The sequence below is a fragment of the Rousettus aegyptiacus genome, unplaced genomic scaffold (genome assembly GCF_014176215.1).
Source record: "Rousettus aegyptiacus isolate mRouAeg1 unplaced genomic scaffold, mRouAeg1.p scaffold_m13_p_12, whole genome shotgun sequence".
Taxonomy (NCBI): domain Eukaryota; kingdom Metazoa; phylum Chordata; class Mammalia; order Chiroptera; family Pteropodidae; genus Rousettus; species Rousettus aegyptiacus.
In genome coordinates this window covers 21784712-21812428 of record NW_023416287.1, presented here as the reverse complement: position 1 = coordinate 21812428, position 27717 = coordinate 21784712, and the positions used below count along the sequence as shown (strand labels likewise).

Below are 27717 nucleotides of genomic sequence, written 5' to 3'. Positions count from 1 at the left end.
CCCCTTCGTTCCACTTCCTGGAGACAATTAATCTTTCTTTCTAAAACAATTTAATTTGCTCCCCTCTTACAAAAATCATAAGCATTCAAAGCAAAATAAAACCGCACCTTGGAATCCACACAAAAGTACAAACCAAGAACCACACCTACAATCCCACCTTCCAGATTTTCCGCACTTTAGTATATGTCCTAGAGTGTTTTCAATGCATATCCATCCACTTTTCAAAAAACAATGAAAAAACACAGATGAGCATCACAATATTGACTTTTTAATATCTTGCCAGTGTTTCAGGAACATTTCCTCACAGCTTCTTCCTCAAACAATTTTGAAAGCTGTGTGATCTTCCACAGACACTAATTTATTTAGCTAGACCCCACGGGCGGGCATTTGGGATTTCTAGATTTCCCTTTTATAAGCAACCTGGAGATGGGCCCTGGGATTTCACTGCCTACTTGTTTTCTTGTAACAAATTCCCAGAAGAGGAAATGCTGGGTCACAATTTTTTGACTATGGAAACCCATCAAACTGCCCTCAAGTTCAAGATGAGTGTCCAATCCCAACCTGATTTCCTCAAGGCCAAGAAGTCTTGGTTCAAACCCCTCTCAACAGCAGCTATGTGTGTCCCTACCCCGCTTCCGCATCTAGACTAAGGCCAAAGCTCTCTGCTGGGCCTGGTCACCTGGGTAAACACCTCTGTTTACCCAGCCATGGAGAATTCCCCGGGCCTGTCCCAGTCCTGGATGAGTCAGCTGACTCAGGGGAGGGCACCACCCTTCCCAGAGTAGGAGCCCAGATAGGAAAAGGGCCACCACCTTCCAGAGACAGAAACAGACTCAGCAGGTGCTGGAACAGAACTGAAGGAGGAACAGCAGCTCCTGGCCTGCAGGTAAGATTCGGGGCCCTATAGGCTGGGACTGAGATAAGCAAGACTTGCTGTCATCCTGTCCTGACCCTCCTGGGACTTCCCAGGCAGTTTCCCTTCAAGGTGCTTCACTCTGGGAATAAAATGTAAACTGGGGTTTCCTCTTCTGACCCCAGCCTGGGGCCAGGTTTGAGGACAGATATTTATCCGGATGATGGCCCCAGGCTCCTTCTGCCTATGAGGGTGCTCAAGATGGGACTTACACTTTGCTCCTTGAAGTGGACCCTTCGCAGGCCAAAGAGAAGCTGATTTCCACACTGAACTGCGAGGGCAGGCCTCAGGTTCTGTTACTACTTCTCTGCCTGAAGCTGTTTCTATCAACTTCCCTACCACAGCAAGGAAAACCTGCTGGGGAACTGGGCCAGCGTTTAAGAACTGGTTTCCTTATTTGAAGACTAGAAATATCCCCACGAAGTCAGGAGAACTGAATCAGATAATGGACATAAGGGGCCATCATGTGCCGTCTACACAGAAAACGGTACTTAAAACGAGGCTGATGTGCTGGGCAGGCACTGCACTGGCTGCTTTACATATAGCAGTCCAAACTAATAACAATTCTTACACCACCATCACTTTTCGGCTGGGCTCCCTGCCTCCATCCTGGCCTCTCTGTTCTCCAAACATTAGCCAGAGGGGGCCTGCTAAACTGAAGTTAGACCATGTCACTCTACTGCTCAAGTCTCCAGTGGGTCCCATCTCAGTAGAGTAAATGCCAAGTCCTTGTCATGACCCACAAGCCCTCCCGGATCTGACCGCTCTCACGACTTTTCCATCCTCCTCTCCTGCTACTCCGGCCTCCGAAACACTGACTTGTCTCATCGGTCACATGTTCCCTAAACACAATAGGCACTCCCACCTCAGGGCCACTGCAGGGCCATGCCCTCAGCCTGAATGCTCTTCCCTACCCTTTAGGCGTTTACGCAAAAGTCACCCATCACCCTCCCCCACCCCCCAAGCAGTGAGGCTGTTCTGGACTTTGTGAGGCTCTCTACCCTCCACCCTGCTTTATCTTTCTCCCTATCCCCTCCCACCATCTAACACAGCACTCACACTTATCTACCCAGCTATAAAGTAACACTCCTCAAAGGCAGATTTCTTTTGTTCAGTGTTATCCCCGTTCCTAGAACAGTACTGGGACTTACGTGCTCAGTAAATGTACTGAAGGAATGAACAATATAGCTAACAATTACTGCTAACAATTACTGCATGCCCTTTATGTGCTAGATACTGTGCTACAGCTTTCCATACATAGCTTATCTCTTTTTAAGAATCTTTCAAAACCCACAGTGACTCTGATGAAAGTATTGTTTCCTATATTATGAAAAAAGAAATGACATTCAAAAGGGACTTGCTCTCACAAGTCAGAGGCAGCAATCTGAACCCAGTCCTGGCCCGCCTCTCCTGGGCCTGGATTCAGGAGTGTCTGTACTCCCTGAAGAAGTCCACGGTTTTACCCCAGCAGGCAGTACACCCTGGGAGGAGGAGGTGGGTATGTGCCGGTGGCCTAGCAACAGCCTCTTTCTTTCCTACTCACTATATCCCTGGGCTAATTTGGCCTTCCAGGAGCTATTCCTCTGACACTCTAACCCACGCGTCCCTCCCTCACAGTCTTCTGAACGATGGATGAGTTGTCCACAGGAACAAGTAGGAGTCCCCTAGTTTCAGCTCTCTGGAACAAAGTGTTCCAGAGAAGTGTTCTCATTCCAAGTCCAGAGATGGGGGCTGACAACCCCTTTTCAGCCCTGCTTATCTGAGGGTCTGATTGCTGGTTTGTTGTGGGTGTTGTTATTTCTTATAATATCAGAAAGTACAGAAGCTCAGGAATGGGAATTCTCAAAAGTGCAGTAGGAAAGGAATGTTCCTCTGGGAGAGATGGGTTAGATGGGTTCTTTTCCTTTCTGAGGGGCTAACTGCGGGACTCCATCAGCACTGAACTTAGCAAACTCTTCCACCATCAGATTGTAGGAACCAGCCTTTCAAACTACCTCATTAGGGCAATGTTTTTTTCTCCCTTTCTAGGCCCAGGGTTTTTCTTCAAAGGATTTTTTGGGTTCTCTCTTCCCTGTTGTCTGTTTTTCCACTCCTTTAAGAAATAGTAACTGGATACCTGCTGTGTGCCAAGCACTAGGCTCAACACTGGGGATTCAGAAATGAGCTACAAATCAGCAACATTCCTGACCAGAGAGGGAGACAAGCAAATGAATACAACACAGGGGACATTCAACCTAGGACATGCCAAAGGCCTTGATAACAGTAGATGCTTAATTAATATTAGTGAAGTTAATGACAAATAGGTGAATATGTGAGTCTGATCTAGAGAAGGGAGTCTGTAGGTGTGGGGATTTGGGGAAAAGCTTGGAATTGGAGGAGCTCCAATTTACTAGATTAACTAGAGGAAGGGAGAAAGCATGAATGGCATTCAAGATAGAGGGAACAGCACTCACAAAAGCATGGAGGCATGAACAAGGAGGGTGAGTTTTAGGATCTGCAAGCACTCTGGAATGAATGAAATGCAGGGTGAAGTGTGGAAGAGTGAGGAGGTGAGACGAGACAAGGTACCAGGAGTCAGGTTATGGAGATTTGAATGCAAAGCTGAAGTTTGAGACGCTCCTGAGGTCGAGAGCTGGGTATGACTTTAAAAACAAGAGCTGAAGATAACTCCCAGATTTCTGGCTTAGACCATGAGTTAGATTTGGTGTGGTCGCTGCACAGGGGCAGCAAAACTGGGGGAAAATGAGTTCAGAAAATACTGATGATCTGGAAGGCAGCTCCACTCTTAGGCCCGGGCCTCCCTATCCCTGGAATAGTAAACACCGCTTCCACCCTCCTGAACCCTCCGTACTTTACGGTCCATTCAGGGTCCCCTTCCTTCTTGCAGTGGGACTTGCTTCTTGGTTGCGCTAACCTTTTGTCCTGCACTCCATAGGCCCGACTGCCTGAAACCCTTATAAAGGGCAGTGGGTCCAATTTTCCTGTGAGAAGTGATCTTCCCGGCCAAGCACAAGTCCCCTACCCTGGGCAACAAAGGCTCAGATCACTCAGTCATCTGAGTGGGATCCCAGCGTGAATCTGCGTGGCGTGGGGCAGGGCACTTGCAGCTCAGCACCGAGCCAGAAGTCAGGACCAAGCAAGAAATCACTTCGAGAGTGGGAGAAACTGCGACGTCACAAAGGGTGGGAAATAGGGGGCTGAAGGTGCTTCTGAAATCGTAGGGAACGAGGGGGGCTTTCTTTTCGGTTAGAGCAACAGGCAGCGGGGAGCGCAAGCGGGTCGACTAATGCCCTCCTCCCCTCCCTCAGGTGCCTTAATATAGAACCTTATCAGTCAGCACCCTCCTTCGGAGGCCGTAAATGGCCCTCAGGGGTCAGGGGTGTCGGGAGGCCAAGAGACACTTGCCCCTTTAAAGTTCAGTTTGACTCGCGCAGCCTCCAGCCCGGGAGAGGGTTGTGGAGCCTAACTGAGCCTTCCTATCTCCTACTCTGCTGCTTTACCTAATGTCTTGTGGGTGCCGGCACCACCCATGGGCGCTAGAAAAAAGGGAGAGGCCAGGTGGACGCTAGTAACCCACCACGCCAACAGCCGATACAGCGAAGAACCTTCCACGTTCCACCCCCCGAGTGTGGAGCATCCTGGGAGCCGCTCGTAGCCGCACGCAGGCCAGGTGGGCGAGACACTCGCACTCTAGATGCCGCAGCGCGCCCTAGCGGCCTGGAGGCGTCTCTGCGCAGTCGCTGTGGCTCATAGCAACCGGGAGAGGTCGCTTCCGGCCGGGTTCGAGGGATGGTTGGGTTGGAGTGGGAGTCGTTTGGGGTTCACGGAAGGATGTGACAGATTGGGAAACTGTGTCTTCGGTGAAGAACAGGCCCTAGGTGCCGTTGGGGCTTTCTCCGATGCTCCAGTGGATGGAGTTAGTGCTTGGCTGCTCCCATTTCACGAAGTGGGAACTGAGGCTGAGGGAGAGGGCCGGTTCGTCCATACCTGTGGTTCCCCCTGGGTAAAAAAAATTAATATGATGCCCTGTCTTTACTACATAGGAGAAATGAGGGCAATGAAAGTAATTTATAATAAGAATATGTGTTTCACTATGTAAAAGTTCAGACTGGATTACGTAAACCTGATCATGCTTGTACCTAACCTAAAACGAGTAAATTTGGATTTAATAGGAGACGATATTCAACTGAATTTTGGCAACAGTTTATATTTGACATCTTAAGTCAGAGGCTAAATATATTTGTATACAGACGTGAAATCACTGTGACAGCTACAAACATATGGGTGTGTTCTGGTGAGTCACCTGTGGTGAGAAGGATTGACAGGTTTTCTAAAATAGTGAGCAAAATAAAGTATAGCTTCCCTCAACCTGGTATATGCATTTCTGGATATTATTTATTAAAACCAGGGGAAACCTCATTGTATTTGTATGTGAGAGAGTTTATAAACAGGTGCTTTGCCTGCATGAAGGCTTGGCAGTATACTAGAAAGCTATGCAAGACCGAGGATGGTTTTGTGGGGTGAACTGGTCTGTGTATTATGAGAGGCCCAGATCAGTGCACCCTGCTTCCTGAAGGATAGTAGTGTCCCCTCAGTCTGTGATACTCGAAAATGCCCACACATATTTCCATTCCCTTTCTTGGAAAACCACTGATTTATTCAGTCAAATTATTTTTGCCAGCATTCATATGCTGGGCACTGCTTCAGTGGGGAGGCACAATGTGGTGAACAGGACACAGTCCCTGCCCTTCTGAGGCTGGGTCTAGTATGAGAAAATATCCAAATATTAATCATACAATATGATAAATAGTTTGACAGTAGAGGCAGAACAAATCAGGGTTAGGAACACAAGAAGGCCCAGCTGACTAGCAGGGGGTCGCATGGCCTGAGAAAGCCAACCACAGAGGTAGCATCTGAGCTGAGCCTTGAAAGAACATTGCATAGAGAAGGGTGATATGCCAAGCAGAGGGACCAGCATGACTGAAACAGATCTAGGGTTTCTAGCACACAGTAGACACTCAAATGTGAATGAGTAGATAGATAATTGAATGAAACACAGAGCATATTTGCTGCCCAAAGGCAGGGGACTATCTGTTTCTTAATTCTGCTCAGACCCCAAAACTGAGATCCAGTAAAGGTGTTACCGGAGAGTGGGGATCCTCTCTTGACACGTTGTCCAGGTTCTTGATGTCTCGAACAAAGACCTGAGCAAGACACTGAAATACAGCAGAAAAGAAAAGCTTTATTAGAAGGGAAAGTACACTTCCAGATGTGGAACTGGGCCTGAGCAAGAGAAGTGTGACTCAAAAGGCCTGGTAACAAAGACTTCAGGGTTTTTATCCCTTTTTGCTGTGGGTGGTTTCTTAGAGTGGGCTTCCTTGATTGGCAACTAAGATTGACAGGACTCAGTGATTCATCATTTGCTTTCTGTGCATGTTTGTTCCCAGAATTCAGTCTGTTATAATGATATTAATAAACTTCTGGGTGTATGCATCATATTATAATGACGGTATAATGAGGCTCAGGTGAGTTGAAGTTTGTTGGGGGTCTTCATTGCACAGGTGTGAGTGACTGCCTTAAACTGATACCTAATTCTCTGCTTACTTGTTTCTTTGTAGGAGTTTAAAAAAATGCCTTCTGGCTTGTTTAATTGTGGGTGGATTAGGGTGAACCCGTTCTAGGATAGGATGACCCCAGTGTCTTTGCCAGCAGACCCAAAATCCCCTAACTTTCCTGCCTAACTCTTCTCTAAGAGCCATGAACCCCCTTTTATTGGTATGGATGTTGAGAGAAGGGAGGTCTCTTCTTCTGTATCTGCTTCCTGCTGAGAAGGGCCCTTGTCCCTGTCTATTGGGGTTTCACAGAGCTCTTTCTCTTTCTGCCTTAGGGTAGGGTCTTGGCTTTCCTGCCGATGTGCTGCCTCAGTCCCTAGACAAGGGAAAGAGGATACAAACTTGTTATTTAAATCATGTACCTATTAACTTCTGTTGTTGATTTATCTATTAAGCGAGTAAAGGGAAACAGGCTTGGTTAATATATTTCTTAAAGAGTAAGAAAAGACTTTTGGTCTAAAGTCCCCTCCCCTCTCAGACTCTAAGGGCCCTGTATGGCCTAACACCATTTCTGCTAACAATGTCCTCCAATGACCCTTATCCATAGTCAGAGGATCTGAGTCACCAGTTTTGGGGCAATTATCGGGATTTGAGGGAGAGAGCCTTTTTCTCAAAGAAGGGAGGGGGAAAAACTTAACTAGGCTTACTAAAAAGATAAAGAACTCTGCAATAGAGATCCCTTATCATTTCCTGCTAAAAGATTAAGAATTTTACCAGCGATGTCCCATATCAAAGTGGCAGTGGTGAAAGGATCCCAGATACAAAGAAAGGGTTGTGTGGTCCTGGCCTGAGAGTGATTTCCAGGAAGTGGACCTCAGATTCATCTCTCCCCGAAGGCAGCTGCTAAAATATAACTGCTCTGCTGCTTAAGTGTAAGAAAAAGCAGGGCAGGGGTGGCCTCTGATTTTCACATCTGCCATTCATGAGTCATCCTGGTGGCACGGCATGTTTTTGGCAGATGGTACCTGCTGAGGACTGTCCCAAGATAAAAATACTCCCAGAGTGTGTGCACAGTGGGGAAGGCCATAGGCAAAGGGGTCCCCCTAGTTGGTCTAAAGGAAGTCAAAGCCAGTCTCTCTGTCCTCCTGTGATAATCCCTGTTTTCCTGAGATGATAATTTCTGCACCAAAGGCCAGGCCAGGGCAAGGATCTGGAACCGTCTGCCTCTAGGAGCCAAGCAGGCAGTGTAAATTGGCTGGATAGGTAATAGGAAAAGGAAAGGAAAGAAGTAAAAGGAAAAGAAAAACTTCGGGAAATAAGAAAGCACGTGCAGCCACCTCAAGGAGGAGGCAGCAGCTCAGCCCTGGCCGAGTGTTGCCGTGCGCTGATACCTTCTCTTGCGTTGCCAAAAATATTTTTTTTCAATACAAGTTAGAAGGGAAAAATTTTGTTTTTGCGTATTTTTAAATGTTGGCACTAATTCAAATAAAAAACAAAAAACAGGGCTGTGAATGGTGAACAAAACACATCTGTGACTTGTGGGCCTTGTTTCCATCCTAGAAAGGCAGATGTCCTTAGGACGTTGGAGCTTTACTTCAAAGGCGAAAAGTGGGTTCCCAGGCAGAATGCATTGCTTCTGGGGATATTATTGAGTTAGTGTCCATGATAGGAGCTAGGGCTTCCGCAAACGGGAAGGCCCAGTTCCTGCCCTTTCAGAACTCCTAGTCTAACAAAGTAGATAGACAAAGAGACAACTACAGGAATAGTGAATAATCTCCAAGAGTAAGGACGTGGGGTGAGGTGTGGGGAGAAAGCACAAATCAAGGCAGGCTTCCTGAAAGAAGAGTCCAATGGTCTGGGACTTGAAAAGAATTAGGAGTTAGCCAGGCGGGAAGTGGAAGGGGTGGAGGGGTAGTCCAGAGAGAGGGAATAACAAATGCAAAGGCCTGGAGGCCTGACAAAACTCAATTCAAGCTTCCGAAAGTAGTTCCTTCCTCACGTTTCACCCAGGAAGGAAATAAAGCATTACTTTCGAGTAATTCTTTTGAATTTCTTTGGGTACCTTGCTCCAAGGTCCTAAGGATTCTCACCTGGGATAGTCAGAAAGTGTTTAGTAAATGTTCATGGCTCCCCCAAGCCCCCATTCCCGCATCCTTTAGGAGCAATACTGTGCTGAGTGTTTAAATTCTGCCACTGTTTGTGTGCCTGTTTTTAAGAATGTCCACTGGTCTTACCAAGATTAAAGCTAGAAATGGGTGGTATACAGTAGGAACTCAAATGCTCAGAGGTGAAGGGGGTGCAGGTGGGGTGGGGAAGGAATTCTAAAGAGCTTGCTACCTTTCTGTTGTGATAGTAAGTCCCCACCCACTTGACACTGTACTGAATTCTGTGTAGATGTGGGACGATGCCACGTAAACCCCTAACATGGGTCAGTATGCGGCAGGTATTCACGATGCACCTGCTGGATTGAATTTAAGTCTCAAGTGATCAGACCTCGTGAGCCCGTCTGATCTTGGAAACAGAGCAGGGGAGGACGTGGCCCCTAGTCCTGCTTTTCCTGGCCAGCATGTCCTGTGGTCCCCTGGGCCTGGGTTCTAAAGCCTAGAATCGGGTGAATGTGGTGGGATGGAATTCTGCAAGAGTGGAGACCACGGGCTTGGGAACCAAACAGACTTGGGTGCAACTCCTGGCTCCCCTGTTTCCAAAATGGAGATAGTTATGCTTTCCTGATATCTTTCTCATCCCGAGAGCGCTAAGCGGCACATGTGGGCCAGTAGTGGATGCTGACGCCTTCTCTCTTACCCCTCACCCCTCCTCACCTTCTGTGCTCTGCAGAGTGTTCCAAGGCAGCCATGTCTGCCCTGTACCCATCTCTGGAGGACCTGAAGGTGGACCAAGCCATTCAGGTAAGCTGCCAGGCCCATGATGGAGCCTTCAGGATTACCCACAGGGTAACTAAGGGAGGCTCGTGTTGAGGGCCCCAGGCATGCAGGTCACCACTGCAAAGCCTGCTGGGTGGAGCAGGTGCCCAGAGGCCAAGATGATGGAGTTACAGCAGGAGTGAAAGAGAGCAAACAGCTGCAAACAGGCCTCTCTCGTGCCTGCTCTGTCCCAACTGTCCCTGCGTTCATGTTGGGGTCGACCCCACACTGTAGGGCAGGTTTCCAGAATCAGCCCCTGAGCATGGCATTTGGCCTGCTCGGCCCCTAGAAGCCCTTTCCTTCTTCTGTCCCACCTATGGTCCCAGTGGGTTTTGAGAATTTGGGACTTTTGGATTGAGAACTTGCTTGGGAGTTCTGGCTGCTGCAGGGAGCAAACGGGGCAGGACATTTGGTGGGTCGTGGGGCCCTGGGAGAAGAACCTCCCCCAGAAACATGGACATCTGCAGAGGGCACATTTACAGATGACCTCAAGAGTTCATGGATGCTCCCCTTGGGCCTACCAGCATACATAATGCCCTGACCCCCAGGCTCCAAGAGTCCCTAGGGGTCCCATCCACAGCTGACCAGCACCCACCACCCCTCCCCAGGCCCAGGCCAGCGCCACACCCAGGATGCTCGCCCTGCCAGTCCAGGAGTCAGCGGTCTCCCAGCCTTCAGGTGAGTGAGTGGAGTGGGGGTGTTCCTGACCGAGAGTGGCCATTTTTGAGCGCTGGTCTCTCATGTGTCACTGTGCCGTGTGTTTCCTGCTCATTTTACCGTCACCAGAACCCTTTTGGGACATGGAAAAAGTGTAGCTTGGTGAGGACACGAACTTCTCTGATTCACGGCCATCTTCTATGGCGCCGCATGAGGGGACCAGTATGTTTGTGGTAGCCCCTAGAGTTGTTTGTGGCAGTCTTGATTCAGGTCCTGTGGCAGCAAACTTGAACTCAGGCTCAGCTCTTCCCTTCCTCACCAGGCACACTCCCCCCACTCACACCCACCCCCCCGGCTGCATTTGGATCAGATGCCTGCCTCCCTCGGTCTGTGAATTTCTTAAGAGCCGGGCACTATGGCCCCAGCACGAGCCCTGAACTTTGTGTTGGCTGTCTGGCGGGGCCAAACAAAAGTCAGTTAAGTGGTACAAGAGGAAATGGGTGTCCCAGGATACTCCTGGAAAAGGCAGACCCCTGCCCCTCAGACCTTCTGAGGAGAGGGCCACATCACCAGCAAGTGTCCCTGCCTTCCTCTCCCACAGCACCTGTGTACCTGGGATATGCTATGTTCTCTGGAACAGACAGCATGTCCAGGTCCTATTTCTTAATAAAAACGAGCAACCTCATGGGAGCCAGGCAGATGGGGCTAAGCTCATGCTCTAGAGTAATCTCTTTCTTCTTCCTTCCTCATTTCCCATCAGTTTTGTACCCAAACCTGAAAGAATTGGAAAATTACATGGGTCTTTCCCTCTCCAGCCAGGAAGTCCAACAGAACCTGCCTCAGATTCCAGAAGGTGCCAGTGTAGGTATTCATTCCTTGACTGATATGGACACAGATGGTTCAGCTCTTCCTCTTTCTTGGTTTTGGCATGAAAACAGACTTGAATCTACTCTTTCCCAACATTCCTGCAGCTCTGTTTCTTGATGGTACTTTTCATTTTGAGCCTTCAGTAAAAGTGCTTTGGTATTTCCTGGTGTTCTGAGGGCCTGGGGTTGAGGGTCACTTGGCCTGCCCTTCGACCTCTGGCTTCAGGCTGCTGACTCAGCCTGCTGGATGAGAAAGGGGACATCAAACCCAGCCTGAGCCTGGGCGTCTCATGAAGGACTTGAGAGCAGCTGCATGGACAGGCAGAGCTGAGGGGGGCAGGAGCTTGTCACCCAGATCTGGTTCCCAAATTAAATAATATGTCTTGATTCCTGCTCTCCAGGAGCAACAGAAATCCAATCCTGATTTAGAAACAATCACTCCTGAAAATTTGTTCACTTATAAACTCAGTCCCCACTTGGATCCCTCCCAGTTAGCTCCAGCCTCCCCACGGCCATTTATCAGTGTCCTTATCTGTCAGCCTTTCCCTGAGCCCGTGAGAATCAATGGCAAAGTGCAACTGGAAATCTCGCCAAGGTGGAGGATTTCACGAAGTTAGTGGAAGTGACGATGAGAACTGCCACTACCACACACAAAGCCACTGACAAATGAGGATCTCACAAAAGAAAGTCAACTAGGATGAGGACATGTGAGACCCCAGGGACATGTGGGACCCGACATGTTTCTAAAATCACCCCTTTGATAGTCATGCTGTGAAGTACAAACATGAAGCCAAGAAGGCTGTGTTTACATACTTCAATTTTAGTCCATTCATTTAATCCCTCTTTGTTCCAAAAATTAGGACATAAATGCATCTAATCTAAGTTTTGTTACGAATATGACAGTTGAATGCATTTGATATTTACAAGTTTTAATTGTTTTTATTTATTTTTAACTTTTTATTTTTGAATAATCATAGATTCACAGGAAGTTGCAAAAGTAGTGTAGAGAAGGGTACGGAAGATTGTAACCTTTACCCAATGGCTACATTTTACATAAGAACAGTACAATATCAAAAGCAGGCATTTTCATTGATACAATGTGGATCTATCATTTTGTGTTGTCTTATCACCTGCATAGTCATGTAACCAGTGAATCAAGATACAGTGGTATTTCTCCACCACAACCATCTCCCACCTGCTGCCCCTTGATAACCGTGTCTGCCCCCGCAACCCCTAGCAACTCCTCCTCTGTTTTCCATCCTTATAACTTTGTTATTTCAGAATGTCATTTAAATGGAACCCTACAGTATGTGACCTTTCTGGACGGGCTTTTTTTGGTCAGCATAATGCCCTGGAGATCCTTCCAGGTTGCTGTGTGTATCAGCAGTTCATCCCTTTTTATTGCCGAGCATTATTCCATGGTATAGATGTGCCATAGTTTGTTTAACCTGTTGAAAGACATTTAGTTGTTTCTAGTTTGGGGCTATTACAGACTAAGCTATTACGGATGTTTGTGTACAGGTTTTTGTATGAACACAAGTTTTCATTTCTTTGGGGTAAGTGCCCAGGAGTACAATTGCTAGGCTGTATGATAAATGAAATTTAAAAATTTTAACTTTTTAAGTCTAGTTTTGAGAATTCTTTATTCTAGAGTCTTCTTTAGATATGTGATTTGTAAATATTTCCTCCAAGAGTGTAGCATCTCTTTACATCTTATTAAAAGGGTCTCTTGCAGAGCAAATGTTTTAATTTTGATGGGGTCAGATTAATTGATTTTATTTTTCTTTTGTGGGTCACGCTTTGGTATCCTAAGAAATTTCACCAAGCCCTAGATTCTAAAGATTTCTCCTTCATGTCCTTCTAAAATCATTATAGTTTCATGTTTCACATTTAAATTTATGATGAATTTGAGTTAATTTTTGTATGTGAGGTTTAGGTCAAAATTCATCATTTTACCTTTGAATGTTCACTTGCTCCCACACCATTTATTGAAAAAACTATTCTTTCTCCAATGAACTTTCTTTATACTTTTGTATAAAAGTAGTTGGCCCAGCTTGTGTGAGGTTATTGCTGGATTCTCTATTCTGTTCCATTGATCCATGTGTCTGTCCGTCTGCCAATATCCTACTATTGATTACTGTAGCTATATAATAAGTCTTGAGATTTGTTTGACTCCTCTCACTTTATTCCTTTTGTCAGGATAGTTTTAGCTATGCTAGTTCCTTTGTCTTTTCACATAAAGTTCAGATTAATCTCACCTATATCTAGAAAACATCTTGTAGAGATTTTGATAGAAATTGCATTAAATCTGTATATCAATTTGGGGATACTTGACAGTTTAACTATGTTCTTCCAATCTATGAATACAGAATCTCTCCATTCATTTAGATCATCTTTGATATCTTTTATCAGTGTTTTGTAATTTTCAGCATACAATTTCTATACGTGTTTTGTTAGATTTTTCACTTAAGTCATTTTTTTGAGTCATTATGAACGGTATTATATTTTTAGTTTGTTTCCACATGCCTATTGTTAGTATATAGAAGTACATTTGATTTTTGTATATTGACCTTGTATCCTGTGACCTTGCTGAACTTACTTATTAGTTTTAGGAGTTTACTTGTAAATTCCTTGTAATTTTCTAGTAGACCATCCTGTCTCTGGCAAATAGGGGCCATTTTATTTTTTCTTTTCAAAGCTGTGTGTATTTTATCTCCTTTTCTTGCCTTATTGCTCTGGATAGTTCTTCCAGTATTATGTTTAATACTAGTGATGAGATTGGACATCTTTCCTTGTTCTGGGTCTTAGGGAGAAAGCATTTATACTTCTAGCTTAATTTTCTTCCAAGACAAACATCAAACCGAGGCCCCTTTTACCCATTGCTCACTATTCCTGTGAAACCTATCTTTTATTTTTAAGTGAATTTTAAAAGAGCCTTTTCCTGATACCAATTTGTCTTGGAAAATCGAGGGCTTCTTTTCCGTATACTACTCTTTCCCCAGTTTCATGGTTTTCAGGGGCCAGGACTCTGACGCCCTCTAGTGGTGTCAAGGAGCCATGTCGCCTCTTGGCCCCAGCAGAGAAGTGTGTGTTCTGGAGGTGGGGTGGGCCCCAGGGACCATTCTATCCTCCTTTCTCTATCCTTGAGAGGCCCCAGGGGCCGGCTGACCCCTCCTCCTCCTCTGGTGTCTGCAGATGGCGGTCTCGGGCCCCTCGCTGGGCCAGATGGTAGCACCTGTGTCCCAGAACAGCCTGGGCGTGCGGCGTGCAGAGATTAAGCCAGGGGTGCGTGAGATCCACCTGTGCAAGGATGAGCGTGGCAAGACGGGGCTGCGGCTGCGGGCCATCGATAAGGTGGGACTAAGGGCCGGGCAAGAGAGGAGGGGCCCCATCAGCAGTCCTAAGCCTCTGGAGTCCCTCGCTCTGAGTGCCTTCAGGGCTTTGGCTGCACCACAGGGTGGCGTGGGCGGTGGGGGCTGTCCACAGTGAGGAATGCATGAAGCCAGCTGGCAGCAAGGCCCACCTAACTCCCAATCCTAGGCTCTTCCTCTCAACCCCCTCCCCCAAGACCACAGGGCTGGTGCTGGCTCTGTGTTGCTGCAAGGACCAGACACCTGCCCCTCCATGGGCTCCTGTCGCTCAGAGCCTCCCTTCCCCCTGTCCCTCAAGTCACAGGGATCTGGCTGCTGGCTGCTGTCTGTAGACAGTGGAAGCTAGGGCCTGGAAGTCGCCGTGAGAGGCCATGTGGTCCAGGGTTTGGGGGTATAGGCTCCGGCCAGGATTGAAATCCTGACTCAGCTGCTCCTAGCATTGTGACCTGGAGTGTTTTCATCCCAGAGTAATGGGGTAACCCGTGTGACTGCTGGGAGAGCTGCAGTCCCAGTACCCCGTAGGACCGGGGAGGAACAACAAACAGCTTGGAGGAGGGCCCTGGGCTCAGGGTGAGGGGAACTGACTGGGGCCTGCTTTTCCCAGGGGCTCTTTGTGCAGTTGGTCCAGGCCAATACCCCTGCATCCCTCGTGGGGCTGCGCTTTGGGGACCAGATCCTGCAGATCGATGGGCGTGACTGTGCCGGGTGGAGCACAGACAAAGCCCACCGGGTGGTGAAGAGGGCATCGGCCGAGAAAATCATCATGGTGGTTCGGGACAGGTGAGTAGCCAGCCCCAGGGGCCTCCCTGTCCACCCCCAGCCAAGCCCTGGGCTCAGCTAACTGTCCCTTCCTCTCAGGCCATTCCAGCGGACTGTCACCATGCACAAGGACAGCAAGGGCCACATTGGCTTCGTCATCAAGAAGGGGAAAGTAGTTTCTGTGGTCAAAGGGAGTTCTGCAGCTCGCAACGGGCTCGTCACCAACCACTACATGTGTGAAGTGAATGGGCAGAATGTCATCGGGCTGAAGGTAGGTGGCGGCCAGCTCTGCCTCAGAACTTTAGGCATAGGTGGCTGCCGGGTGAGGGAAGGGTCCCTGTCTGCGGGCAGGCGGCTGCCCCCGTCTGAGCCTCAGTTTCCTCATCCTAAGGTTGCTGCGAGAATTCAATAAGACAAGGTGCATGGAGCTCTGAGCACAGTGCCAGGCACATAGTAAGTGCTCAGTAAATATTATCTATTGATACTAACACATCGAAGCCAGAGGTGTGACGACGAGTGAGGACACAGGTGCCCGGGTGGCTACTGGCTGAATGGACACCTCCCTACTCTGGGCGGCACTTCTGTCAGCATCCTGGATCCCGTTCAGTAACAGGAGTATTTTAGAAAATTGCTATTCAGAAATCCATTTCTGACCTATGTTCATTTTTTGAGGGTGTGTGTAGCAAGTTTTGCCTTTGAAAAACAAGAAGGAGCAAGTGGTCTTGAGTCAGTGCTATGGATATGGACTGAGGGGTGGATGCCTTCAGGGAATGGACCAGGGAGGATGAAGAATCATGTGGCTTTTGGTCCGTGAACAGTGAAAGTGATTCTATCCTGACTTGATGCCACCAGGACTGAGAGCGGCTCTCAATCGCAATTGTGAGTTAGAGTGCAGGTTCTCCTCGTCCTGCAGCCAGGGCTTTGGTCTCACGAGGCAGGGCTTCCCCTGCCAAAGTGGCCTGGGCGGTGGCGCTCACTCCATAGATGGTGCAGTCTTTTAAGCCAGTTCTCCACCCCTCACAAGGGCCATCACCAAGCCATCCCTGTTACGTATCTGCTTCCCTGTGCTTGACAGCCTCCCCTACCCTCCCTGGAGGCTTGTTCTGGTGGCTCATGAGCATTGTGATCAGGAGGTTCTTCCTAATACCTGTCTAGGGTCTCCCCTGTGGCATCCCCCCCACCCCTCAGGGATCAGCATGACAGTCCAAAAGGAATGCACTATACCTACAAAGTTGAGTACACGGATACCAGTTCTGAGTAGCTGGCTCTTTCAGATGTTAGTGAATTCACTCCCTTCAAAGCGTCACAGTTCTTTAATTATTCTCAAGAGCAGTCATTCTATATGTGGTACAGACCCTTTCATCCTCCCTAAGGGCTCAAGGCTTCACTATAGACTTACCGGTTATCTTGTCAAAGCAAGGTGTTGTGAGGCTCTTAGGACTGGGCGTGGCCCTTTTCTGAATGGTTCCAGATAGCTATCTTCTTGAGATTATTTATCTTTTCAAAGTTTTTCTATTTTCACCCTGTGGCCATCACTAGTCTTATCTAGCACTTCTCCCATTTATCCGGGAACAACTAAGAAAACAAAAAGCAAGTTAGAGATATGAGTAAAGTCATGGCCACCTGTGTCTGAGTAAAGGCCAGAGGCTCTTCTGTTGCCATAGCTTTAGCTTTTGGACTGTTTGGCACACTTTGCATAGACTTATCACTTCTCCCCAGGATCTCAATGGCTTCTGCAGGTCTTGCTCTTTTTATGCGCCAGCAAAATGTAAAAGGGAGATGTCCCACGTGGGCTCGGCTCAGGCTGGCTGGCCACCAGGAGCCCAGCAGGTGGTGGGTACGCCTGACGTCCCTCACTGCAACGTCATTCTCTTCCTGCTTTGGGGCCAGGACCCGAGTGTGACCGGGGCCAGGGAGATGGGGTAGAACGCGTGGGCTTGGTGAGACTCTGGGGCTCTGTGGAGGAAGGAAAGGGAGTAGCGTGTGTGAGGCCCTATTATGTTTTGGGCCCACATAACCGGCCCTCGAAGTGAGATGGGGGGCAGCATGCTCATTTTACCAAGGAGATCCTCAGAGCCCACATTCTTGCTCAAGCAAGGCCTCACCGGGCTGTCTGCCTGGGACCCTCACCTGAGGGGCAGCCCTGCCTCTGCAGTCAGGTGTTAGCAGCATCCTCTAGCAGGGGCCACGCTTACCCCTCCACAGAGGTCTCCCCCTTCCCCCCGCCCAAGACGATATAAAGAAAACAGGCTTGTTTGCCTCCTCTCCAGGACAAAGAGGTCACAGAGATTCTGGCCAAGGCTGGGAATGTTGTCACCCTCACCATCATCCCCACCGTGATCTTCGAGCACATGGTCAAAAAGTAAGGCTGCTCCCTTCCTTCCTTCCTTCCTTCCTTCCTTCCTTCCTTCCTTCCTTCCTTCCTTCCTTCCTTCCTTCCTTCCTTCCTTCCTTCTTACCTCCCACCTCCTTGCTGCCCCAGGTCCTCAAGGCTCACGCAGGGCACAGCCTAGCCTGTCCCTCCCACCCCTTCTCTGCCTTCAAGGTGGCTGGTGGCTTCTTAGAAATAAAAGTAAAGGCCCGCATGGGATGCACAGGCTGCGGACAGGTGGGGGTGGCGTGGAGGCACTGCCGGTTTTAGCCACTGTCATTGTTGCTGTATCTAGGTTGTCTCCGACCCTACTCCAGCACACCATGGACCACTCCATCCCAGATGTCTGAAGCCACAGGAGGGGAGCTCAGCCCTCCCACCCTCCTGCAGGAAAGGAAGACTCTTCAAGAATGACGGGTGACAGAGGCCTGCCGCCTGGGGGCAGGGATGTCTTGACAGGGGCGTGTTCCAGGTGCAGTGACATCAGACCACATCTGTCATTTATCACACAGGCCTCCTTGATGTCTCAAACTCTTAACTGGACTAAGGCAGGGGCAAGGCCCACAGGCAGCGGATTCTCTTTGCTGGTTTAAATGCTGGACATGTAGACAGGCCGGCTAAACACTTCCCGAGGTTGCAGCCGGGTCCCTTTTCAAGATTTTGTCCTTACCAGAAAAACAGTTATGCTTTGAAAGAACAGAAATACCTTCGTGAGAATTTTTTCTTTTTCCTTTACTTGACCTTTGTCACAAACTGTATATAGTTGTAACCCTTCACTGTTTTTTGAATAAAGATTTGATTTTAAATAAAATTCCTTCCTCAAAAGTAATTGGAAACTCCAGAATTTCAATCCCATGACGCGCCGGGGCTGGTTTTCTTTGAAGCAGTCATGAGACCGAGGCCTTTTCTACACATTGCCTCTGAGAGCAGTGATTCGGCTCTGCCACTGTCACATGCTGCCTGCCAGTCGGAGGCAGGAATGACTAGAGTGGGAACCAGCGTGAGACTCTGGAAGAGGGGCCCTGGCTCTGGAGCGTCCCTGCTCAGGGGCCTTGGACTGTTTCTGCATGTGCAGGATAGGCATGGGAACTGCCCCAGGGGGGCTGGAGAGGAGGGAGTGCAACAGGGTCTCACACTCAGGGGGACCAAGGGAGGTGCCCCTAGGGCCTTTCTCTGACTCCCAGGAGGCGCGTGGGTCCCAGCTGCCCACAGCGGCTACAGGGCAGGGCTGAGGCGGCGTGCAGCCATCTCATTCCCTTGACCCTGGAAAAGATCTCTGCTGCTCAGCTTTCTCCAGCGTGCACGTAATGCTTCCCATGCAGGCCGGGGCAGTGTGAGCCCTTTTCGCCCCAGCCCCCTCACCCCCACCCCAAGACGATATAAAGAAAACAGGCTTAGGGTCGTGTGTGTTTTCATGCTTTAATCCAGAGCTGTCTGCTGCGGGTACAACTCTGTCTGAACAAAAGGACAAAGAAGACAAAAGTGAAGACCCCTCCCACCTCCCTCCTTCCCGGATCCCCTGGATTCTGCCAAGGGGATGGCCGAATATAAGAGTGCACTGTGACTTGTTTGCACTGTGCCCCTAGGTCGGAGAGGGGATCTGAGTTCACTGGGCAGAGGCCCCTCGGTAGACCTTTGCCCCAGAACCTTGTCATTTGCCCACCCCTCCCCAAGGCGCTGTCAGATACCCCTGTGCTAGTGGCGACTGGGAAGGGTGTTCAATGAAAAGCTAAGTTATCCCCTTGGGAGATATTCTGTAAACTCCGCTTGAGGCCAGCTCTGTGTGCAGAGTCCTGGCCCCCGACTCTGTTTCCTGCCTGAGCCTGGATCAGAGGAGCAGCAGGGCCGCTCTGGCCTGGCCCCACAACTGGGAAGCCATGTCTGGCTGCTGGGCTCCAAGGGACCAGCAGTCCCAGAAGGGGGTTCCTGGGAACACTGTCCCTTAGAATCTAATCAGCTGTGGCCAGAGGCTGGGGAGAGGAGAGCCCCCAGAGATTGCTGCTCCAGAAGCTGAGGGCAGGAGGGAAAGTTTGCAGCCCAACAGGAGGTATTAAGCAGGTATTTGGAGGATGAGCACTCAACGGCCCGGCCCCTGGCCTTGCCCTCCAGCCCCACATTCCGTGCCCTGCATAGTCAGGGGGCACAGGCCGCTGTGACTCCTCCACCTGGAGCCGCACAGGCAGCGCTGCACCTTTGCATAGATGCGGACACTGAGCACACACACCACACGCACGCGGGCCCCACGGGACCACGACCCACACGGGCCCGGGGCCTGTCCCAGGGCTGGCCAGGGAGCCGCCCTCCACTGACGTGAAGAAAAACCTGTTGAAGGTCCTGCCAGACGCCCCAAAAGAGAGGACCTTCAACACTGTGGGCAAGGCGGGCAGGGCTCCGGCCAGAGCAGGCACAGGGGGCGGCGGCCGGCCCCACTCACCTCATCCGGAGGCCCCGGGTCTGGGCCCAGGGCAGCCCTTCGCCGGCGTCTTCTCCAGCAGCAGGGACAGTATGGACTATGGCCCCAGCACTGACCACGTCCACCGAAACACAAGACACAATAGGAAGGCCACAGACAGCAAATCACAGACAGGAGCAGAGAGGCTATGCAGCTCCACTAAATTCCAGTGGTGAAAAATATATATAGATTTTATGTTGTCAGATAGAGTCATTTATTTTCTCAGCAAAGCTTTGACTATTTCTAAGGAGACTCTATGCAGCTCTGTGAGTACACGGCACAGGAGGCTGGGTCCATGGCCAGTCCCGGCTTGGCTTTGGATTGGGTTCGTCCACTGCCCCTCCACGTCACGACCTCAGTGTCCTAGGGTAGCCCTGGCCAGGCCCCAGAGTTTGGGTTTGGGTCGGCTGGAGCGGGGCGTGCTCCACGAAGGATGGCTGGTCTGAGGCCCTGACTGAGGTGGGGGAGCTTTGGAGGCACAAAGCGCGGCAGAGGGGGCTGTCGCCCCCATGGCTGGGCTGGCCGCCCACTCCCAGTGCATGCAGGTGCCCCCACCCTCGAGTAGAGGGCACGGAGGGAAGGGCGGAGCCCACAAGTCAGGCAATGGCTGTCAGAGCAGCAGAGGTGGGCCAGCAACCTTGGCAGAGAACCAGAGTGTCCCTTAGGCCAGAGGGGTGAGTAGAACATAGGGTCCCACCAATTTCCCTAAATGGGGGTCCCAACTCTGAAGAGGGGGTGGGACCAGATGGGTGTATGCCCTGCAGGCAAGGAGGAGCAGGTTTACTTTGTAAAATAATAATGGTAATAAAAAATGTCAGCAGCTTTGCTGGGGGCCCAGATGTGGTCCCAGGGAAGAAGTGGGAACAGAGAACCTTTCCAGGCCCACTGGGCTGGGGCTGGGGCTGGGGCTGGGGCTGGGAGGCCGCAGGGCTCCCACCGGCCCTGCCCGGGCCCCACGCAGCAAATATCCCAGGGTACCCTGCTTTGGCCTGATGACAACATGGCTTCAGTACCCTGTCTTGTCATTCCTCCTGCTGGAATCCCCCACCAGGCAAATAGGTTTAAGATTCAGGAACCCTCGCCCTAGAAAGCAAGCAGCCACTTCACAGGAGATCCTGGGATACATGAGAACCAAGCCCCAAAGCATACAAAGTGCGAAACGGAAGTTGGGCTGAGGTCCCCAGGGAAACTCAGGGTGAGCTCCAGGAGCTATGACAGCTTCCTGCTTTTCACGCCTGCTGAGTCCAGCCCTGCCTCCCAGGGCTTCATCTCAGGGGGCTGCAGGAACCCCCTGAGCAGGCAGCCCCTGCCTCCTCTTCTTGTGTTGGCGGACTCTCTGGAGGGAAGCATTCCAATCCCTGCAATGAGCCCATCTGGCTTAGCTCTCACAGGAAGAATTATCTGACACACCCAGAAGCCAGGAGGAAAATGGATCGAGGGGAAGGTCCAGGATGAACAGACAGATACAGAACGCACACTGCCCTCTGCCAGCTCTTGCCCGTCATCGCCTTTCTTCCAGCCCGTGACCTTGACTACACTCCTGAATCCTAAAGTGGGCAGCAGCCTGAGGAAGCTAGAGCTCCAGCCCTGGCCCAGTGCTTCCAGACTCTGCTTGGAGTTCTGGGTCAGGTGCCTGTACTTTGGGCTGCAGCTGCCTCCATGTGAGGAGATAATACTGGCCCAGAAGTCGGGCTGAGAGCAAGGGGTGGCTTGGGAGAGAAGGCATGGAGTGAGCAGGGAACTGCAAAGGGCGTAGAGGGTTGTGGGGTGAGGAGGCTACAGTGGGCGACTTGGGCCCGGCCTCCCCACATCAATACGCCAGAGACTTCCTGAGCAGGGGCTGCCCTTGCGAAGGGCCAGGTGGATGGGGACTGGGGTGAGGACCTCGCCGCCTTCCCTCTCTCCAGTCTGCCCAACCAGTGCTCCTCCCTGCCCTAGGTCTCTTGTCCCTGCCTCTCCTGTCCAAGCTTTGCGATGCCCTTTCTCAACCCCAACTCCCGGCCCCTTGACACTGAACATTCTGAACAACAACAAAAAAAAAACAAAAAAACTTCCAAACCCAAAACTAAATAAATAAGATGATGCTCCATGAGTGGGAGGACGGCACCCCTACAATCGGTGGTCAGGCTGCCGGAGCCAGTGGCCGGGACAGGCCTCCTCAGAGCTGGGAGCCACCGCCTGCTGCGCTCGGACCCTGCTGGCTCAGGGAGCGGCAGCTGATCCTGCGGATGGAGTGCAAGGCCACGGTGCAGCAGCCCCGCAGCAGGGAGCTGATGTTGTAAATGGGCTGGCCCTGGCGCCGCTGGGAGCGGCAGAGCCAGGCCACCGTGGGCACGGCCGGCACCACCACGGCCAGCAGATCCACAATGTAGTGGCGGCTCCAGTAGCTCTTGGGCTCCTTCTCGGCCGCGGCTGCCTCCTCCTCCTCTTCCGCAGGGCACGCCACACTCACCGATGGGTTGGGGTTGGCACCAGGCCGGTATGGGGTAGGCCCGCAGGTGATAGGCTCTGGGACCTCAAGCTCATCACCCACTGTCACCACCACTGCTGAATTGGGGTCTCTGGGCCCTGTGGGGTGGGGATCCAGCTCCGGACACCTGTCCGCTGACTCAGGGATTGTCCCACAGACCTGGGCCTTGGTCACCTTCTCCAGGATGGTGTCCAGGTCAGGCTGGTATTGCACGAAGTCTGTCTGGATGGCACGTTCCTGCATGCAGCTGGCCTGCACGCCAGCTTCCATGCCACACAGCAGCTTCTCGTAGGTGTTGCTGGCAGGGAAGCGGGGGCCCAGGCTGAAGGAGCTGTGCAGTGAGGCCTCCTCAGGGCCGCAGTCCACCCTCGATGACAGCAGGCTGCTGGCCTCCAGCGCGTCCGTCCGGCTCATTGTGTCATCATTTGCCACGAAGCCACTGTCAGCCCCATCCTCAGCAGAGGAGGCAGGATGGTCCCCAGGGGGTTGGTCACCACAGACAGCTGGGTCACTCAGCTTGGTGTAGGTGGAGCTTCGGGTGAGGGAGCGGGCGGGAGACCCGCCAGCTGACTCCCCAGCGCCGTCTTCCTTGGCCGTGCCGTTCTGGGCCACTTCCATGCTGTGGAGCAGCGTCTCCAGCTTCTTGTTCTGGATGTTGATGTCCACGAAGTACTTCTGCAGCCCTTTGTCCTTGTCAATCAGGTTGTTCTTGACAGTGTCGATTACCTGCTTGAGTTGCTTGATCTCCTTGCGGGCCTCCTTCAAGGCCAGCTGGGCCTCCACACGGTGACACTCCTCCTCAATCCAGTCCTCCTGCATGCGTGACAGCTGTGTCTTAAGGTCATCAATCTCTGTGTCCCTGTGAGCGGACGAGACATACATGCTCATTCCCGACCTGGCACCGCCACCAAGGACAGGCAGGGAGGGGGCTGTCACCAAGGTCGGAGGGCCTGCACTGGTGTCGCTCAGAGCTAAAAATGAAAGGAGCCGCTCAATGTCTCCTTCCTTCCCCTATTTATTCCAAGGGGGGTGTGAGATGGGGTTGGAGCAGGGCCAGGGGGTGAAGACAGGAAAGGCCTCCTCCTTGGCGACTGTCCACATTTAGATACATTACCTACAGACGAGACTAGATAATAAAACTTTTCAATTTTAAAATGCCACTACTATACAAACCTAATACATCTATATTGAAATCGACATAAAACATAAAAATGAAACCTAAAATCTCTGTTCTATGGAAAGGGATGTGGCCTCCTACTAAAGTCAGTTGTGGAAATGTTAAATGGAGGGATTTTTGGCTAGAGACCCTGGGGTGAGGGAGGTGGACCATTTTGTTTTTATGAGAGAAATTACTACCTTCTGTGTTTTGGGGGGAAGCTGATAATTTTACATCTTCCCTCAAGTGCAGGGAGAAGTAGTGGATGAACCAGAGGAGAATGATAAAAGCGGGGTGCCCCTCTTTTATCCAGTCTAGACATTTCTTTTTTGTAGATGCTATAAAGAAGAAGGCCAAAAAGATGGATGAAAAAGGCACAGAGCTACTCCTGAGAGAAGAGGCAGGCACCAGGCAAACCAGACAGTTGGCAGACTCTTGCCCAGAAACTCTCAGGCTTTTTAAATCCCTGAGTCACAGGTGATTCCAGGAGTGAAGGGGAGGGAGGTGAGTTAGAAAAAGATGCTACAAGTCCAGAGGTAAAACCAGGGTGAGACTGGACGGACTAAAAGTGGTGAGGAAAATCATGCATGAGGCCGGAAATCCCACGCTGGGTGTCTCTCCTCTAGTGCACCCCTCAGTGAGATGGCCCACACGCGGCCGCCCAGCCCAAACCCTGCATTTGTGTAAATTAAATCCGCAAATGGCACGATGTCGCTTCGGGGTTTACGAGCCCAGCAGAGTGATGGTCCCAGGTCAAGCACCACATATTTTTCAAAGTCAGATTAGAAATTCAGTTCAGAAACGGGCCCAGGGATCTCGTGCTGCAATATGCTGAAGGGCCCGGGCTGAGGGTCTGCAGTGGCCACGCAGGTCAGCAATGACATCATCTAGAAGCGGGTGGGCCATTAACAGGACACGACTCGGTGGTGGCAGTGGGATGGCCGCAGGAACGGAGCTGCTCAGGGTGGCGGCAGCAGCCATGCTGACAGGTATGGGGGTACTTGTTCTTCACTCTTCTCACCTCGGGGTGGGGGCTCACTCTAGACGAACCTCCTCACTGACCCCAAGCCCTGAGAGGAAGAGTGAGTTTGGAAGAAAGAATTGGACATACTCGGCTCAGCAGGTCCCTGCCTCCTCTCCTTGGAGCTGGCAGGACCCCAGGGAGTTAATGGCTTCGCAGCCCTGCCTCGGACATTGCATTTGAACTGGGTCTTGAAGGACGAGTTTGCCAAGGAAGCAAGCTGGGGAAAGGGCATCGCAGGGAGTGGGGACGCGGCATATGAGAGCACAGAGTATAAATGAATTTCTAGCAGGTAGGCAGGCTGTTGGGAGAATGGCAGGTATCAAACTGAATATAAGGAGTGTGTGTGGAGACTGACCATACAGCAAGTAAAGGACTGCCACAGGTTCCTGCCAGGGTAGCAGGTAGAGCGGCTAAGGATTTGAGGTGTAGGCATGCCCACAACAGGGCATTCTGCCCAAACCACACAGGGCAGATGGCCCGCTCTGAGCTGCAGGGCCAGCCCTAGAAAGGAAGCTGGGAGATGGGCCGTCTGCTTCCTGAGGACATTAGTGCAAACAGCCAAGCCAACCCAGGGCATCACTGAGAAGATGAAGGGAAATAAAAATAGAAACCCTAGCTCTCCAAACAAGGAGAGCCACAGAATGCCACCTGTAACCTCCCGCAGTTCAAACCCACAGCAAATCCAAACTGGATTGGTAGAGCTCTAGTCGAGGAAGATGAAGCCATGCATATCATACGCTTCCATTTATCTGCAATGTCTGGAATAGCAAAACCATCAAGACAGATCCGTGGCTGCCAGGGACCACGGTGGCTGGGGGAGTAACGGGGCATGATTGCTCCTGCAAGTGGGGTTTTCTTTTGGGGTGATGAAATGTTCTGAGATTAGATATTGGTGATGGTCGCACAGTTCCGTGACTAGAATAAAACCATCGAATTGTACGGTATGTGAGTTACTTCTCAATAAGATTGTTTTATATACAAAAAGAAAAGATAAAGGAAGATGTGGTCACGGTGGCCTGCCCTGACCTCCAGGGCCCCACACACCACCTCATCTAGCTCACAGTCTGCTGAACAGACACAATCCGGAGAAGATGGTTAAGATGACAAAGAGGTCAAACGGCATCCCTGAAGTTTCCAGCATAAAGATGACACTGCCTGGGATGGCAGATCGGTCCTTAGCTCCAAAGAATGTGCTCGGATGGGCCTGGTGGGGCTCCTGGGAGACCCCTGGTCTGGGTGGGAGCTCAGTAAAAGGTTTCTCCTGATCACATATCATCAATGGGTAGATGAGAAGGAAGGCTTCTGGGGCCTGGAATGGTGGGCCAAGAGCCCCCTGGTGACTCGCTGGGAGGAAGCAAAGTGGGGCCAATGGATCGTTTCTCTCCCAGAGAAGGGAAGCCAGGAAGAGTGCCCTGTGCTCCGACTCCCCAGGCAGAATGGAGCCAGGGATAAGAGGCCGAAGGGGCTGCCAGCATAACACTGGGAGAGCAGTGCTCTGGCGGGGAAGTCCGACAAGCCCTCATGGGGGAAACTGCTCCTGGCCTGGTCTCAAGCAGCCACCTGAAGTAGTCATAGAGAGCAGCTGAGGCAGGGACGAGGGCAGGTGGGGGCCCTGGAAATAAGCTCCAATAGGACTTTGCTAGGAAAAGAGCCCCCGGCCACTTCTTCCTCCCAGAGATGCCCCAGGGCCCTGGTTCCTCAGTGTGTGGAGCTGGTGGTATGTCCCGAGGGCCGCCCAGTGCGGTCCCTGGTCCCCCTCACCGGTCCTGGAGCCGGTCCTGCGTGTCCTTCAGCCGGGCCTTCAGGTGCCGGATGCACACCTCCTTCTGCTGCAGTGGGGTCAGGTACTGCTCAGGGGTAGGCGGCTTGATGCCATGGTTGTCGCTGCACAGTGTGTACTTCATGGAGCGCCTGCAAGGGGATGCTTGTCAGCAGGGAGGGACAGAGAGGGCGGCAAGGCACAGGCGCCGTGCCTCTAGGGGGCAAGGCGACACCAGCCGCAGTATCCTGGTCCCATGGCACCACAGGGCTCCAGGTCAGGCCTCCCGTCAAGGGCCAGGACTTGTGTGGGCAGGAGAATACCCAGCACTTCTGGAAAGCGGGTTTTACTAGAGTTCTTCTGAGCAAAAACCATGGCGTGAGGATGGGGAGCTCAGGGCTCCTCTAGTTGGGGGTGGGGAGACACCACAGAGCATGTGCACAAGCCTGACACCACGCCGGGCACTCTACCAACGCTACCTCCCTCCATCCAGCCCCAGTGGTACACCCGAGAGAGCACTCAGACGCCCGGTCTCCCAACCCGGAGAACGAGTTTGGGGCTGGAGGCTGGGGTGGGAGGGCCTCTCCCTCCCTGTAATCTGCATGCATGCATGCTGCATGTACACTGCACGTACACTGATTCCCGGGCCATCTGTGCCTGCACGCCCGCATAGTTGAATACACACCCATGGCCGTGTATCCCCAGCATCTCGCTGTGACCTTTCTGGGCACTCACATGTACTAGCACCCCTGCCTACGCATGTGTTCAAATGCATTCAGACCCTTTGCTCCAGGGCACATGCGAACATATGTGTAAACATCGGCTGCTCTGGGCATCGACTTGTTAGCAGTCGTATCCTGAGGTGGCGCATGCGCACACGCTCTGCTCAGCAGCACGGGGTGCATAGACGTGTGCATGCGGTGAGCACACCCCGGTCCCACCAGTGCAGAGGAGGAGAAATTCCTACCCAGTGGAGGAGGGAGGGCCCAGGCTTTCACCCGGGGAAGGAGGGCCCCCCAGTTCCACCATCCGACCATGACCCGGCCTCCTTGACTCCCAGCTTCCTGCCCGCTGGTTGTTTTTTCCATAAAGAAACCCCTTTGGATCTCGGCTTAAAAACCCGGGCATGTTCTCACATGACTTGGCAGAGGCCTTGCTGCCACTCAACTCTGCTCCTTCATGGGACAGGGACTCCCAGATCTAGGAAAGGGCAATGACATATTATGGGCCTGGAAAAGACAGGCTCTGATGAGGCCCATTGCTGCAGCAGCCAAGTTGGAGGCAGTTTTAAAAGGTTTGTGGAAGCTGTGTCATGTGTGCTGGGGAAAAAGTATTTGTGAATTGTACACTGTTGAAGAGAAAGTGGCGATAGAGGTGGAGAGAAAGGAATGATTCTCTAATACATGTTCACCTCATGGTCCCTAGGTTTAACTCTAGTCAGGTCAT

General features: G+C 51.3%; 2 protein-coding genes across 9 annotated transcripts in view; one reads left to right on the top strand and one right to left on the bottom strand.

Moving 5' to 3' along the window:
* Positions 1-312: 312 nt before the first annotated feature.
* SDCBP2 (syndecan binding protein 2) lies at positions 313-18277 on the top strand. 4 transcript variants are annotated; one of them, XM_016148912.2, is made up of 9 exons: positions 313-886; positions 9301-9371; positions 9995-10064; positions 10804-10904; positions 14105-14263; positions 14885-15060; positions 15139-15310; positions 17310-17401; positions 17706-18241. In XM_016148912.2, the coding sequence occupies exons 2-9, from the start codon at positions 9318-9320 to the stop codon at positions 17758-17760; spliced, it is 879 nt and encodes a 292-aa protein (XP_016004398.2). In that variant the 5' UTR covers positions 313-886; positions 9301-9317; the 3' UTR covers positions 17761-18241. The 4 variants fall into 4 exon arrangements, with proteins under 4 accessions (XP_016004398.2, XP_016004397.2, XP_036085456.1 ...); XM_016148911.2 differs by lacking the exon at positions 313-886 and having other exon boundaries at positions 7921-9371; positions 17706-18277; XM_036229563.1 differs by lacking the exons at positions 313-886; positions 9301-9371; positions 10804-10904 and having other exon boundaries at positions 9996-10064; positions 17706-18239.
* Positions 18278-18816: 539 nt separating this feature from the next.
* The window catches only part of SNPH (syntaphilin), a 37880-nt gene continuing 28979 nt past the window's right edge, over positions 18817-27717 (bottom strand). For all 5 annotated transcript variants that reach the window (XM_016148909.2, XM_016148910.2, XM_016148906.2 and 2 more), the window contains 2 exons: positions 26274-26423; positions 18817-23191 (listed from right to left, as the gene is read on the bottom strand). In XM_016148909.2, the coding sequence (XP_016004395.2) occupies positions 22021-23191; positions 26274-26423 (1321 nt within the window). In that variant the 3' untranslated portion in view covers positions 18817-22020. The remainder of the gene's footprint in view (positions 23192-26273; positions 26424-27717) is intronic.

Coding starts and splice junctions, on each gene's coding strand:
- SDCBP2 (XM_016148911.2), top strand. CDS start 9,246: ATGCTGACGCCTTCTCTCTTACCCCTCACCCCTCCTCACCTTCTGTGC. Junction 10,905..14,104: donor AGATTCCAGAAGGTGCCAGT/GTAGGTATTCAT, acceptor TGGTGTCTGCAG/ATGGCGGTCTCGGGCCCCTC. Junction 14,264..14,884: donor GGCTGCGGGCCATCGATAAG/GTGGGACTAAGG, acceptor TGCTTTTCCCAG/GGGCTCTTTGTGCAGTTGGT.